The 14336-nt window shown below is 31.7% G+C and overlaps 2 protein-coding genes across 5 annotated transcripts in view; one reads left to right on the plus strand and one right to left on the minus strand.

The window, feature by feature from the left end:
- LOC140444947 (uncharacterized) overlaps window positions 1-14336 on the minus strand; it is a 69273-nt gene that overhangs the window by 51114 nt on the left and 3823 nt on the right. For all 4 annotated transcript variants that reach the window (XM_072536662.1, XM_072536659.1, XM_072536660.1 and 1 more), the window contains exons 2-4: window positions 10151-10401; window positions 8701-8830; window positions 8131-8378 (exon numbers count right to left, since the gene is read on the minus strand). In XM_072536662.1, coding sequence (XP_072392763.1) covers window positions 8131-8378; window positions 8701-8830; window positions 10151-10369 — 597 coding nt within the window. In that variant the 5' untranslated portion in view covers window positions 10370-10401. The remainder of the gene's footprint in view (window positions 1-8130; window positions 8379-8700; window positions 8831-10150; window positions 10402-14336) is intronic.
- On the plus strand, window positions 2298-5437 carry LOC140444949 (uncharacterized). The gene is made up of 2 exons (XM_072536665.1): window positions 2298-3017; window positions 5085-5437. The coding sequence occupies exons 1-2, from the start codon at window positions 2349-2351 to the stop codon at window positions 5358-5360; spliced, it is 945 nt and encodes a 314-aa protein (XP_072392766.1). The 5' UTR covers window positions 2298-2348; the 3' UTR covers window positions 5361-5437.

The raw sequence follows: 14336 nt of genomic DNA on the forward strand, positions 1-14336 counted from the left end.
CCTCCGTCGCATGCGACGGGCAAAATCAAAATGTATATGTATGTATTGTATATATGTACAGCTGGTTCACAAAAAACTGATACGACTCTTATTAAGATTTGATCACTTTGAGCAGTGTACTTGATTGGTCTGACATTATATTATATTTATTATTACATACAAATAAAATAAACAAACAAACAACAAACAATTAATGTTAATTCATAAATTTTTATGATTATTAAGGACTAAATTTTGATATTATTTTGAATTCCTGCATTTTATAAGGAGTATATAAATGATAGTTTTTACATAAAATAGGGTTGTTATTATTTTTATTATTATTAAGGAATAAAATAAAACGACTTAACTCAACAGTATATTAAAGCAAGAATTGTAACCAAATAAAAGATAACTGAGCACTATCAGAGACAACAAAAGATTTTAACATAAGCAGAACCACAGATTTTTTATTAATAAAAAATGGAGGGAACAAGAAACTCTCGAAAGAAAGAGAGGGTCTGGAAGACCAAAACTATACTTTTAGGTATGTAAAAATGAAATTAATATTTTGTAATATCTCCATCAGCATTGATAACAGCTTGCAGTCTTCGGTCCATCTGTGTGAAAGGAACTATGAAATTGTCTTCTTCAGAGAGTTCTTCCCAAACCTGTAGTATACCGTGCCACAGCTGTTCAACATTTTGAGGTATAAAATTACGCCGATACAACCGTTTTATAATAACCCTCCACACATTCTCGATTGGGTTTAAATCTGAATTGTAGCTGGGCCATGGTAAGGTTTCAACGTTGTTATTCTGGAGCCACTGGTTTATTATATTTGCAGTGTGAACAGGATAATTGTCTTGTTGGAGGGTTAAATTATTTTCTGGATACAACTGTTCTACACTGGGAAACATGATGTTTTCTAGAATATTCAGATAAGTCTGCTCAACAAACCTGCCATCAATAAGCCATACCATTCCCATTCCTCTAGATACATTGGGGCTAAAATGAACAGCTGCTTGACATCTATCAACATATAGAGGATTCAATCTATTATTATCTGATCTATACACCCCAATTTTGTCCTTTTTAGAAGATAGAAAATTTTTCTCATCCATGTCATAAAAATCTTGATTTTGTAGCTGATGGTTTCATGCAAATATATGTCTTGATTGCTTCTGTTGTGATGTAAGAGCTTGTTTTTTGCTACAGTTCGGTACCTAAGACGCGATGCTTTAATACTGTGCCAAGCTGTTGTCTTTCTTCCCGGAAACTGTGACATAATTCTTGCAGTTTTCACATCTTCAAAAGGATTCTCTTTTAATCTCTCTAAAAGCGTACGATATTTGTGGTCTTCCCGAACATTGGTTTCTTTCGAGAGTTTCTTGCTTTCTGCATCTTTTATTAATATTAAAAACTGTTGTTCTGCTTACGTTAAAATGGTTCGCTACGGCAGATAGTGACCAGCCATCTTGTAATTTCGTTACAATTCTTGCTTTTAGTTCTTTGCTAGCACGTGGAGCCATTTTTTGAGGTTGAACAGAATAAGTTATCTGACAAAATTTTAAGATTTGGCAGTGTGACAGTTACAGTATGTAAATAATAAGCATTTATCCTTCAAAATACACCGCTCAATTTTCTACAAAATATGTTTTAAAAGTCGTATCATTTTTTTGGAAACCAGCTGTATATTATACGTATATTACTGTATACCCCAAGATTGCTACACGCGTCTCGATCACGCTAATTATTTCGATCCCACGCAAAAACATACAGGCATATGGAGTAATAAGAAGTATTCACTTCAAAGATATAAAAGAGATCAGTGAAATATTATGTGATCAAAAATTAAGGAATAACAAAGAAAATTTTTTGTAGGATTTAAAGACAGTAAGAATTTTTAATTAGTAGAAAATAGACAGCTGGAGAAATATATTGGGGCAGATACCACTAAAGAAAAATGAAAACTATAATAATAATAACAGCAGCAGACTTTTAATTTTTATTAACTGATGTTAGTAATAGCACTCCTTTTTAATTCGACTCAATCTAAGATATCGTTTTGAATAAGTACTAGTAATAATACTTAGCTGTCTAATGGCTATACAGTGTCATTAAACAAATTAGCCCATTTAGATCGATTAACGAGAAACATTGACTAAAAGATACAAAACATAATGCTAGTCTTTGAAACCAATCGTTGAATGATTGGCTAGATTATCATGGTTACACAAAAAAGAGTTTGTATAATACCTCAATTAATTTCTATGTGTTCGATGTGGTTTACTTTAATGCCTTTCTACGATTTTCAAACTAAAGAAATCGTTTATTTCAAACTATATAGAATTTATTCGGTATTTTTTATGTTAACCATGTTGAGCGTCTCAGTGTGGTCCAATATTTATAGACACACAAGATTTTTAGATTTATTGCATTCAAAGGACCAGTCTTTTTTAGATTACGCCATAGAATTCATAGGTGTAGGAGGAATACTAATAACAAGCATTTCCTCTTCTTTCTGGAAAACCACAACTTGGTGCAATTTACTGAGGAAAGTAGCAAAGATAGAAGAAGAGAATTCTAAAAAGAGTAACACTGGATACGATAATATCGTATTTGTTATTTGTTGTGTGTTTCTCCTCTTGGTTACGTCTGTATTTTGGATGAAATTTGGAATAATCGCTTTATACTATCTAAGTTATAATGGAATATACTTTAATCAGTTCTTGCTGGCTATGGATATATATCATATTGTAAAAACTATAAAGAACCGTTACATCGAACTGAATTTTACTCTGAAAGGTTTAAAGAGAATGAAGAATATCAAAGTTATATTGGAAACTATGGAAATGGTGGAAATAGTGTACATAGAGTTATACGATGTTATTATAATGTTTAACACGATTTTTGGTTGGCCGGTCTTAGCTTTAATGTTTAGTTTTGGATTGATGCTAATGAGTTGTATTCTTTTTGCGACTGCTGTGACTGGAGAATTGGCTGTTTGCTATATTTTACTTTCTATTATTACCTTTGTAAGTATGTATAAGGATATTTCTAAATTATAACGATAAAATTCCTAGTATTAACTATTACATAACTCTGCCTGGAGGGAATAACTCGCCTAAATAACCCCTGGGGGTTAAGAGCGCAGGGATTGGGTGGATTGAGTAGCTTAGAAGCCGCGTTTATGGAAAATTACTTCTTTCAACAACAAAGACCAAGAGCCCACTTCTCTTCAATATAATAATAGACGAAGTAATACAAGCAGTATGGAAAGGTGATGGCTACAGAATGGGAACAAAGAAATCCAAATATTATGTTGTGCAGACGACGCCGCATTAATCGCCGATACAGAAGACGAGCTCCAAAGATTAACACATATCTTCAATACAACAGACAAGAAATACAATATGATAATATCAGCACAAAAAACCAATTTTATGACAACATCTAAATACCCACTACGATGTAAATCGAAATTGATGGGAATATAATAAAGCAGGAAGCAAGGCTTAGATATCTGGGAATAGATATAACTAGTTACGGAGATGTTGACGAAGAAGTAAAACAAAGATGAAAATACTCCGACAAATATCAGGGAAAAGTCTGTTGGATAGGGAGAGAAGCGAAAACTTAAGAAAAGTAAGCAATATAGAAGTGATAAATAAATGGGCGACAAAACGGAATCAGGAATGGAACGAACACATTAGTAGAATGGCAGAGGATAGGATAGTACGAATAACACGAGATAAGTCACCAAATGAACGAAGAAGTATTGGCAGACCAAGAAAAAGATGGTGCGATAATTTAAACAATTTAGGAGGCTAATATTGAAGAAGAAACAGGCTTTAAAGACTACATACAAGAAGAAAGAAGAATAACTATTACATATTAATTGGTTAAGCACAATTATAAGTGACTCAAAAAAACCATAAGGTCCAAATAGCCGAAAGTGTCTATATATTTCGGTAAAATTGCAGTACCTTCTTAGGTGATGGTTAAATGTATGTATGGAATGAAAGAGTTGGCAATATTTGTATGAATAGGTTTGGAAAATGCAGGAAATCAGGATAAATATATTGAAGAATATACAGTGCTAGTCAAAAGTCCGTTCCCTTCCAATCCTATGAAGAATATCGTGGTAGATGGATTGACATGAGGTACGATGGAGGTGCGATAGAATCGCCAGCTCGGTCACCGGGCCTCACAACATGAGATTTTTTTCTTTGGGGATACTTGAAATCTAAAGTTTACGCTACAGCACCCGACAATATTGACATTGTTGAAACAACGAATTGTTGAAGAATGTAGGGCAATTTCCCCCGACACATTTAACGAGCACGGCAAGAGTTTAGAAATATAATGCATTACTGTCAGGAAGTAGGTGGAGCACATTTTGAACACTTACTAACTATAAGAATTGGTTGTTAAATATTTATTAATTAAATGAGAAGCTACAATTTTAGTATTTATTTAATTTGTTCATCAAAATGAGCTTAGACTCAAACAAAATTATTATGAGTTTTCAATACCTTTCAAACAAGGTATCACTTGCCATAAGGTCCCATTTAAAATTATCTGTCACAGTAGCGCTGTAACGTCATCTTTCACTATTACATCACCTGTTATAACTAGTTGAGAAGCCTACGTCTGTATATTACCCCCCTCCATATTTCACTATTATAACAATAACCGTTCCAAAGATACGAGGGGGGGGGAACGGACTTTTAACTAACACTGTATAAAAAAATATGTGCAATTTATGCACAAATGAAAAAAGCATTAAAACTAACCCCAAATGTAGGAATTAGATTTACAAATAAGTTAAAACAAACTTTTTAAAATACAGCAGATACAAAAGTTTTTTCTTCATTAAAATGCAGGACCAGTGCAATAAGATAGTGACTATTTGATTAATTAGCCGTTTAAGCAATTTCTAGTTAAGAGAACATCGTAGTTTGCCAACTACAATTATCTCTTAACTAGAAATTAAGAATTGTTAGGTTGTTTTCCGTTTTTTGATCGCTGAATAGTATAATTTCTTATTTCTTGATTGCCCCTCCATACTTACACCACTTTTATATCTTTTTTTTTTTTAGATATGGCCTCTAGTAATTACTTTCTCCTGTGACTTAACAACAAAAGAGGCCCAAAAGATACCACAACGTTGTTTGAAAATGGAGAAAAAATTGATAGTCACACCGGAAGAGCTGGCTGCGTTAAGAAGTTTTGAAAATAGAGCTCTTGTACACGTTCCTAAATTTACTGCAGCAGGTTTTTTTGAAATCAACAGAGTTACATTACTTACATTTATTAGTAATTTGGCCACCTACTTTGTGGTGTTAATGCAGTTAAATTCTATGTTTAACAAGTAGATTTTAAATAGTGTGCACACAACCAAATAATGTTTGTCCGTAATTTGTAGTTTTGTAATAGAAATATGTGGTACGTTTTTTGTGTTTTATAAAAAAAAACAGGTGTGGCAGTCCAGTGGGACTGCCGGTGGAAGTTACACTTCTATACACGCATGTTACAAATTTATTTGGGAGTCAATCTGCACAATCATTACATATGTAATTCTATAGGTAAGACATAGCAGAAAGAGAAACAGAATTAATAACAACTTACTAACAATGAAGGATTGAATCAATATTTTGATGAAAATGTATATTTTTATTTTCATATATGTATGAAAGGATTTGTTATTAATATAATAATACAATACAAATTAAACTGAAATATTTATAAGTATTTAAAAATGACAATAATATACATAAAAAAAATACACTACAATACAGTGCAAAATAATTCCATATAATACAATACAAATTAAAATGCAATATCCATAAGTATCTAAAAATGACAATAATGTAATAATATTAATAAAAAAGTCCTCCCTGACTGGGAATCGAACCCCGGTCTCCCGCAGGACAGGCAGGGATACTGACTACTATACTACCGAGGACACAACACAGATGTATTTCAAAATTGACAGTTCTGGATCATACAGAGATTTATTGAGATTATTATTTTGAAATACAAAAGACTAATATAATTATGAACATTTAATAAATAATACAAAACATATCACATAAATAATAATATTAATAAATATTTTATTATATGTATAATATTATATGTATATATATATCTTTATATAATATATATATAATATTAAATTATATATACAAAAGGAACATTTTTATATTCGAGAGAGGAAGAGAGAGAAAATATATCTTCTGTCTCTCTCTTACTCATTATCTTACATATGTAATGGTTTCACAGATTCACTCCCATACAAATTTCCAACGTGGAGCGCGCGTATAGAAGTATAACTTCAAAAACCTTAAATCGGTAACTGCATAAATCCATTGCAGCCATATTTCAAAAGAAACTTGGTCAATAATAAACGATTTTTGAAATAAAACCAGTGCAGCGAATCAAACCTTTTCTTTTCCTAACCCCGAAAATCTAAATGATTACTTTGTTAATGTGAGTAAAAATATAACCTCAACTATTTCGCCACAACAAGATCCAGTTTCCTATCTCCCTAATTCAAAAAACATTGCTGATACCTTCTTTCTAAGACTAGTTGATAGGACTGAACTCATTCGAAGAATTCGTAGTATAAAAAGCAAATCGACCTGTAGTACAGATGGATTATCTATTAAAATTTTCTCAAATCTTCCGAATAACGTATTGGAGGTCATGGTCTTGCTAGTAAATGATTCCCTTGAAAAAGGTACATTCCCTAACTGCCTAAAGACTGCCATCGTTATTCCTCCTCATAAAGGTGGAGACAAATCTGATGCCTGCAACTATAGACCTATTGCCTTGTTACCAGCACTATCAAAAATTATTGAAAGGCGTATAAAAGCTTGACTTATGCCCTTTCTCCTTAAACATTGGCTTTTTGTCTAATAAATGTACTAGTGATGCCATGTTTTCTGTGTTACATGAGGTATATCTATCACTAAATAGTAACCTCTCCTCGTGTTTTAATCACGTAGGAACTGGAATATCACTGGAACATCAGTTATCTCAGCTTTTGTAGTTCCTCATTTTAGACGCCATTTTCTTTTTATTTAGTCAACAATGATATTAAATAAAACAAGGTTCAATTTGTCTTCCTTACCCAATTCAAAATTTGCCCCCATAGATAAACACACACATCTGGTAAATGGTATTCTTGAAAAAACCTTCAGTGATAACCCAGTCGACGACGATCGTTCCACAGCGATATCCGGCGCCTAAATATTTCGGCAGAAACCTAAGACTAGATAACACTGAATATTTTTCTGGCATATCAGTTATCTCGGCTCTTTGTGTAGCGTCTTTCCCGAGAAAAATAAAATCTTCTAAACATTTTAGCAATTTCTGACAGTTATAGAGTCTAGAAAATATTAATTTTAGGTTAGTAGTTTTACATCTCCGTAAGTCAAGGTTTTTAACTCCACCTACCAGATCATTGAGTAGATTTACTACTTCAATGCTCTTGTTGCCGGTCCTAAGCCCGGATAAAGGAGGAAGGTTCTTGGGCGAGATTAGCACTTTAGCCAAGTTAAAAAAACCTTGTCTTTTTTAAAAAATATATCAGGTTTTCGGTACAGACTATTTATTACATTTTTAAAATTACGTTTTAAAAAGATCAAGAACGATCTAATTGAAAATGGAGACTACCGCGACCCAAAGGCCTTCAAATTTCAGTCATTAATTTCTTGATGTACAGTAGTGAACGCATATTCTTGGCTGGTACGCGAATACCTTTGGTAGTCCGGGGTTTGTGATGTTTTGACTTAATTGTAATTAAAGGAAATTGAAATTACAGACAAGCCTATCTAAAAAATCACTGAAATTATTTTGAAAAATTTTGAAATTTACGAAAGTTCTGAGCGGGAAAAATCTTACTAAGATATTATTATAAGATTGATGTTCATATATTCTAACATTTAAGAGAGATATGATAATAGATATCAAATATGTAAACACGCCTGGGAAAATGAACATAGAGTTCAAAGGAAATCTGCAGTTACTAAACTACTCATAAATGAATGTCAACCTGCTGAGTCATCGAGCAGACTCTTTTCAAATTAAGCATTTTTAAAATTTCGGATGTTTTAAAAAAGCAATTACAAGGAAACTCACCTTTAAATGATTCATTAAATCACATTTTCGAATGTATCGTGCTCCGCATAAATTACAACCATGTGGCCGGTCTGTTTGGTGTGCCACCATATGGTTCATTAAATTGGCCTTTTTCCTAAACCTCCTGTTACAAAATTCACATGGGTGGGGCCGTGCGGCTGAATACTCATCTTGGTCTGTGGTCAGCGGTATGTCGAGGTATTCTTCGCTTACTTCTTCAATTCCAACTCCTTCATGAGAACCATCAACTGGAAATGAAAAGTAATAAATATGTAATTAAATAAATAAATAAATTATTAAATAATATAAAAAACAGCGATGCGGTATTCTTTTATATGAGTTTGATAAATTTTGAAGAGGAGACTGTTTAAGAATAACTGATTAAAATTCCAAAAATAGTGTGATTTCTTTCTTAGGCTAGATTAAAGTCAAACCAAACTTTTAGAATCATTTGTATGATTTATATGCAGAAATATTGCTAGTGGATATTGAAATAAATGTATGTATCAAATGTTTCTTTACTAAATCCATAGATTTAAGGCTATAAAAGAAAAACAGTGTGAAACTTACCAATTTCTTCAGCACAAGTTATGATATCTTCAGTCATTTGACAGTCCAATAACTGTTCTGACTGGTTATTTACCACAAGGACATTTTCGTCTAGGTACATGAGATTATCAACATTGTCCTCTTGTATTTCCTGAAAAATAAAAATTAAAATAGAAACTAATGGCATTACCAAAACAAAAGTGGTAAAGTGGTTAGAATAATAATTAATTAATTAGCAGTTCTCCTATAATATCCCAAAAATCCAAAATTTATATGTTCTTAGGGCATCACACAACCTTTTTAAAACAAAAATGTGATTGTTTCACCTCTTAGCTTGTATTTCTCGTGACTATCACCTTCTAGCTTTTTATTTCCCCATCCTGTATAAGATTTTAAATATGCGCCTTACAAATATTTGAAAGATAGATTTTTATAAACATTTGAATTGCTATTTGAATGGGAATAAGCCAAAATTAAAGGTTAAAGTATGTTTATTGACGTTTCATGCCACAAGAAAATAGCTTCAGAACAATATTTGAATTGCATCTCAAAATCTTCAAACGAGAATAAACAAAATCTAATTGTTTATTTACATAGCCCAATTTGCCTTGGTTACAGCGCGTCTTCCTTTTTAAATTGTTTTCTCAGTAAATCTTATAAGTTCCTATAAGAATAAGCACAATAATTGTTGTTTACATTGCCAGATGCCTCTAAGCAAAGCCAGGCAGGGAATTACCGGCGAGAGAATAGGAGGATTTCCATTTTAGATCTTGAGCGAATCAGGTCACATTAAACAAGTCAAGTTGATGTTTGGTTGTTTGAATACATCTTTGACGATCAAGTGTATCTTTGGCAATTTTTGTGATTTAATTTTAAGAAATCTGTTATGGTTTCCTTGTTGTGCTGCCCCTCAGTTTCCATGGATTCCTATTTTGGCCCAGAACCAGTCCTGAGATGCACTTCACCCAGTTATTCCTTGTTGGAAGTATCAGCATATATTGTAGTCAGTGGGTATAACTACAAAAACCCAAAATTCACTGTAAGTGTTTGTTATTGTACTCCCGATAGTTGTGCTATTGTTACAACCATAATTGAAGGAAATCTACATGGACATTTGGAGAAAGCTGCATTTAAGAAGAATGTTGTGTTCTTTCGGGATCATAGCAGTAAACCTATGACTCATCAACTATAATAATCTATAAGCATATTTGGAATATTGTGGCGATAATCGATTTCCAAAGTAGAAAATGAAACATCAAAAATAAACTAATTCCTAATAACCTAATTCCTAACTATTCCCAATAAAAATAGTAATTACAGAGAAGTAAGATATTCCGCAGTATAATAGAATAGATATTTAATAGAATATTAAACACCAAAGAAACAGGAGAAGTTATATGTCAATGAAGAAAAAGATAAAAATAATATAGATAATTCAAAATAGTAGACAGATGCTATGATCTTTACTTACTTGGGTTTCTTGAATGTCAGGTATGCATTCATCATCAACTAACTCAATCACCTCATGTTTCATCTCAGTTACAATTTCCTCTGTAACAGTTTCTTCTTGAAGATCTGTAAATTCTTCACTTTCAGATGGAAGGATCTCATTCTCTATGCCACAAATAACCTCTTCTGTTTGAACTACTGTGGATGAGTCCTCCCATGTTAAACTAAATGGTTCATCCATTTTGTGTTAAGTTATTTGGATCATCTTTTTAACTAAAATAAAAAATACATTTAATGATTATTAGATAGTTGAGAAAAAAAACTAGCATTTCATCAAGAATCCTACTTGGTTCTAAGAAACTCTAAGAAATAAGTCTCTTCTAACACACCTCAAATTAAACAAGGAGAAGCACATTAATAACATATTAATTTTAGTTAAGGCTCAAGTACACAGGGTGAGTTAATAAGCTGATTTGTAAAAAGCCAGGGAGTACGCTAGTAGTCAAGTACACACAAAATTTCCTACTTGCTGAGTAGCTAACTAGCTGGTGTGTGAAAAACATGTTTGATCACCTGTGTGTGAGTGTGTCATTGATTCATTAATTATCAAAGTTTTAAGTAATAAGGACCTACAATTCAGTAAAATTCAAATAGGTTTATCAGTCTATAAACTTAATAAGTTTGTGAACATAACATATGAATTTCTTGTAAATACACACATGGTGCTTATAAAATCACCACACTGTCAAACATGGTTATTATTGTGAAAATTTGTTAAACTATTTGTAGTTTCCCTACAGTGTTCTACTTAGATTCTGCTGTGATAACAGAAACTGAAAGTCAAGTCTAGGTATAATTACACCAATCTAGATAAGATGTGATATGTGATATTTAACTCTTATGCCAACAAAAATTAAAAAAAAAATAAGAAATAGAAATGAAGTGAAACACATTGCAGTACTAATTTGTTCATTTAAATATACTACAAGCAAAATCTATACATATCCTTCATGATACTCTTGCCTTTATATCTATGAGGGATAGGCTTCCGTAATTATATTTCCCCATAAGTTTTTCTTTGGGTATTACCAATATCAATCCCCTTCTTAGATATATCTTCTATGAGCATCTGCCACCAGGTCTTCTTTAATCTTCCCCTTCTATTCCCCCCATGAACTGGTAACTTTGGAATTCTTCATTTTATTTTTTTTTATCGAAGCTGCTTTTTAGAAATTTTGCATGTTGCAAATAGACAGAAATATTCTCGTTTATATGTTTTGTTTATACTAAGTTGGGAAGCGAATGTTTTTAAGAATTAACTCACTCTCGCGGAGGCGTTGTCAGAGACAGCTGCTTCTAGCGTTTCTCCAAATTTTTCATCGAATTTGTAATGTTTTCTTGTTTTTTTGTCCCTTTTCATGGAAAATGTGTAGCAGTGTGAAGTTAATAGTAGCAGTTCAATGTGTGGTTGCAGTCTAAGTAGGATTTTGAAAGATAACCACATTTTGCCATTGTGTTTAGTTCTACCTGTTCCAGTTTTTTAAAGAGAAAAGTTTCCAAAGTTTGTGTTCCAGTGCAGTGAACCTCAATAATCCGCAGTGTGATATCCAGTTTTTGTTCGTATGGCAGAGAATTTACGCCCAGTTCTACCCCCAGAAATTTCAGTGAAGTTCCTCCAATAACTTCTGTCCCAATTTTCAACCCCTTATAGCAATACGCTATGTGGTAGGTAAAATATTTCGTTACATTGTAATCTTTCTATCACACAACACACCAATCACTTCATTCCATTCCGCCCCTCCCACTCTAACTCTACTGCTTGTATCTTCCCATTTAGTTCACCATTACGCTGTAATTCAGAACTTATATATTTAAAACTGTTAATTTTCTCAATCATCTCAGCATCCAAAATTATCATCATGTTCACAGTAATAACTTCATCGTTAGATGAATGTTATAGATACAGTTTTTGTCCTGCCTCAGAACCTTTTCTTCAAAATTTTGTCTTCACTTTCCACGATCTAATTCACTTCTAGTATTTTCTACTACTAAAAAAAGAAGTATCACTTTCAAATTGCCCCATTATCTTATCCAACACTAATAAAAATAAATAAGGACTAAGCACTGAGCCATGATGCAATATATATGCATATCCTTGGTAACTTTAAAACATATTTATACAATCAGAAAATATGAATGTAATAGTTTATATTTTATATGTGTTTTATAATACATTTCATGTTAATGTTAAACAAAAGTATTTTATTTAACAATAAAAAAGTTTTGTCATGAAAGACAAATCAGTATCATTTGTAAGATAAAGACTCTAAGTTGAAGTTAAAAATACTATTTTAGAGTCTTCTGTTTCAAAATGTAAAAATTTGACACAAGTGAGGCACACAATATTCATTATGAACAAAATGAATTTGGTTTGTTTACAACATAAAAAAGGTGATTTATTCCCAACCATAGGGTTAATCAAAGAATAAGATGCCACAAGAATATAGTTTCAGAACAATATTTAATATTAATATTGAGAGTAAATGTTACTTTTTTTGTATATATTTGATATCAAACTAGTTTAATTTAGTTCTTTAATCTAATGCAAAATTTTAAGTAATACTATCTGTTGTTCTATAGTCATAGTCATACTTTATTGATCCTTTAAGACATTCAAAATAAATGTATAGGATATGTCACTACAGAATTTAGTATAAAAAACATTAATGTGTATAATACAATATTCACAGTGTAAAAAAATTGACAAAACATAAAATATATAAAATAACATTTTTACAAGTAAAATATAAAGCTACTGCAGTTTGTCCTCAAGATATTCATTTATAGAATAATATGTTTTTCCTAAGAGTAAATCTTTAACATTTTTTTTTAATTTAGAGATAAGTGGTATTTCTTCCACAGTTTTTGGCAAATGATTGTATAAGGTCAGTCCCATATATCTGAAGCAATTTTGAAATTTGGATGTTCTGTGTTTAGGAACTCGTAAAGATTCAGCACTTCTTCTATTGTAATAGTGATTGTCTGAATTTACTGGAAATGTATTGATTTCCTCTTTTACATAAAGTAAACATTTATAGATATATAGGCAGTAGAAAGTTAACATTTGATGTTTAATAAAAACTGCTTTACAAGACTGTTGATAATCCAAATTAAAAATTTTACGGATAATTTTTTTTTTTTGGTTAATGAACACTTTGTTACTATCTACTGAGTTCCCCCACAAAATTACATTATAGCACATGTGGCTGTAAGCAAGGCTATAATAAACGTTCATTAATGCTGAGATGGGTAGTGTGTTTTTAATTCTAGATATAGCATAAAAAGCTTTATTCAATTTCATGTTCACTGAATTCACTTGCTCTGACCATTTGAGATTACAATCAATGAATATACCCAAAAGCTTTGTAGAGTGAGTGGAAGATAACATATTGTTTCTATCATGGATGGTTAAGATATAGTCATATTTAGATGAGTTGTATGAATGAAAATAAATAATTTGTGTCTTGTCAATGTTTAATATTAGTCTGTTGGTATTACACCAGCGTATAAAGCAGTCAACAACAGTCTTCATTGTCATTTTTAATTCCTCGAATGTATGTGGAGAGACTATTAACGAGGTATCATCAGCAAACATTGATGTTATAAGTGCCCTTATGTGATCTGGTAGGTCATTAATAAAAATTAGGAATAATAATGGTCCCAGCACGGATCCCTGTGGTACTCCTTTATTTATCGTGTATGGTTCTGAGGTTGATTCTTTCATCTTAACAACACTCTTCCTGTCACTTAAAAAATTTATTATCTATTCTAGAAATATCGCTCTAAAACCTCTCTATCCCTCTAAAACACTATATAGTGGGTGCAGCAGATAAACAGCCAACTAGAAACATCTAGAGAACTAAAGGTAACTGAATTATGAAAGTTGGAATGAAGGGGTTTTGAAGAGTGAAATGATTGATGAAAATATTTTTATCTATTTACTATAATATGCTTATAACTTTAGAAATATTCACGTTGTTGTAAACATTTTTGTTAAAACTTCCCTATACCTATTGTGAACCGTTTTTGAGTTATACATATAGATATAATATAAGGTTTTTATATAAAGATTACACTTTTCTTAACATGTATATAAAGTTCAATATCCTCTAATGTAATTTGAATAAAAGTTTAAATTCATTAGAAAC

The sequence above is a fragment of the Diabrotica undecimpunctata genome, chromosome 7, assembly GCF_040954645.1.
Source record: "Diabrotica undecimpunctata isolate CICGRU chromosome 7, icDiaUnde3, whole genome shotgun sequence".
Lineage (NCBI taxonomy): Eukaryota > Metazoa > Arthropoda > Insecta > Coleoptera > Chrysomelidae > Diabrotica > Diabrotica undecimpunctata.

Bases quoted from the DNA above. Each gene is read 5' to 3' on its own strand.
- LOC140444949 (XM_072536665.1), top strand. From the start codon at position 2,349: ATGTTAACCATGTTGAGCGTCTCAGTGTGGTCCAATATTTATAGACAC. The intron at 3,018-5,084 runs GTAAGTATGTAT...TTTTTTTTTTAG, and splicing joins TACTTTCTATTATTACCTTT to ATATGGCCTCTAGTAATTAC.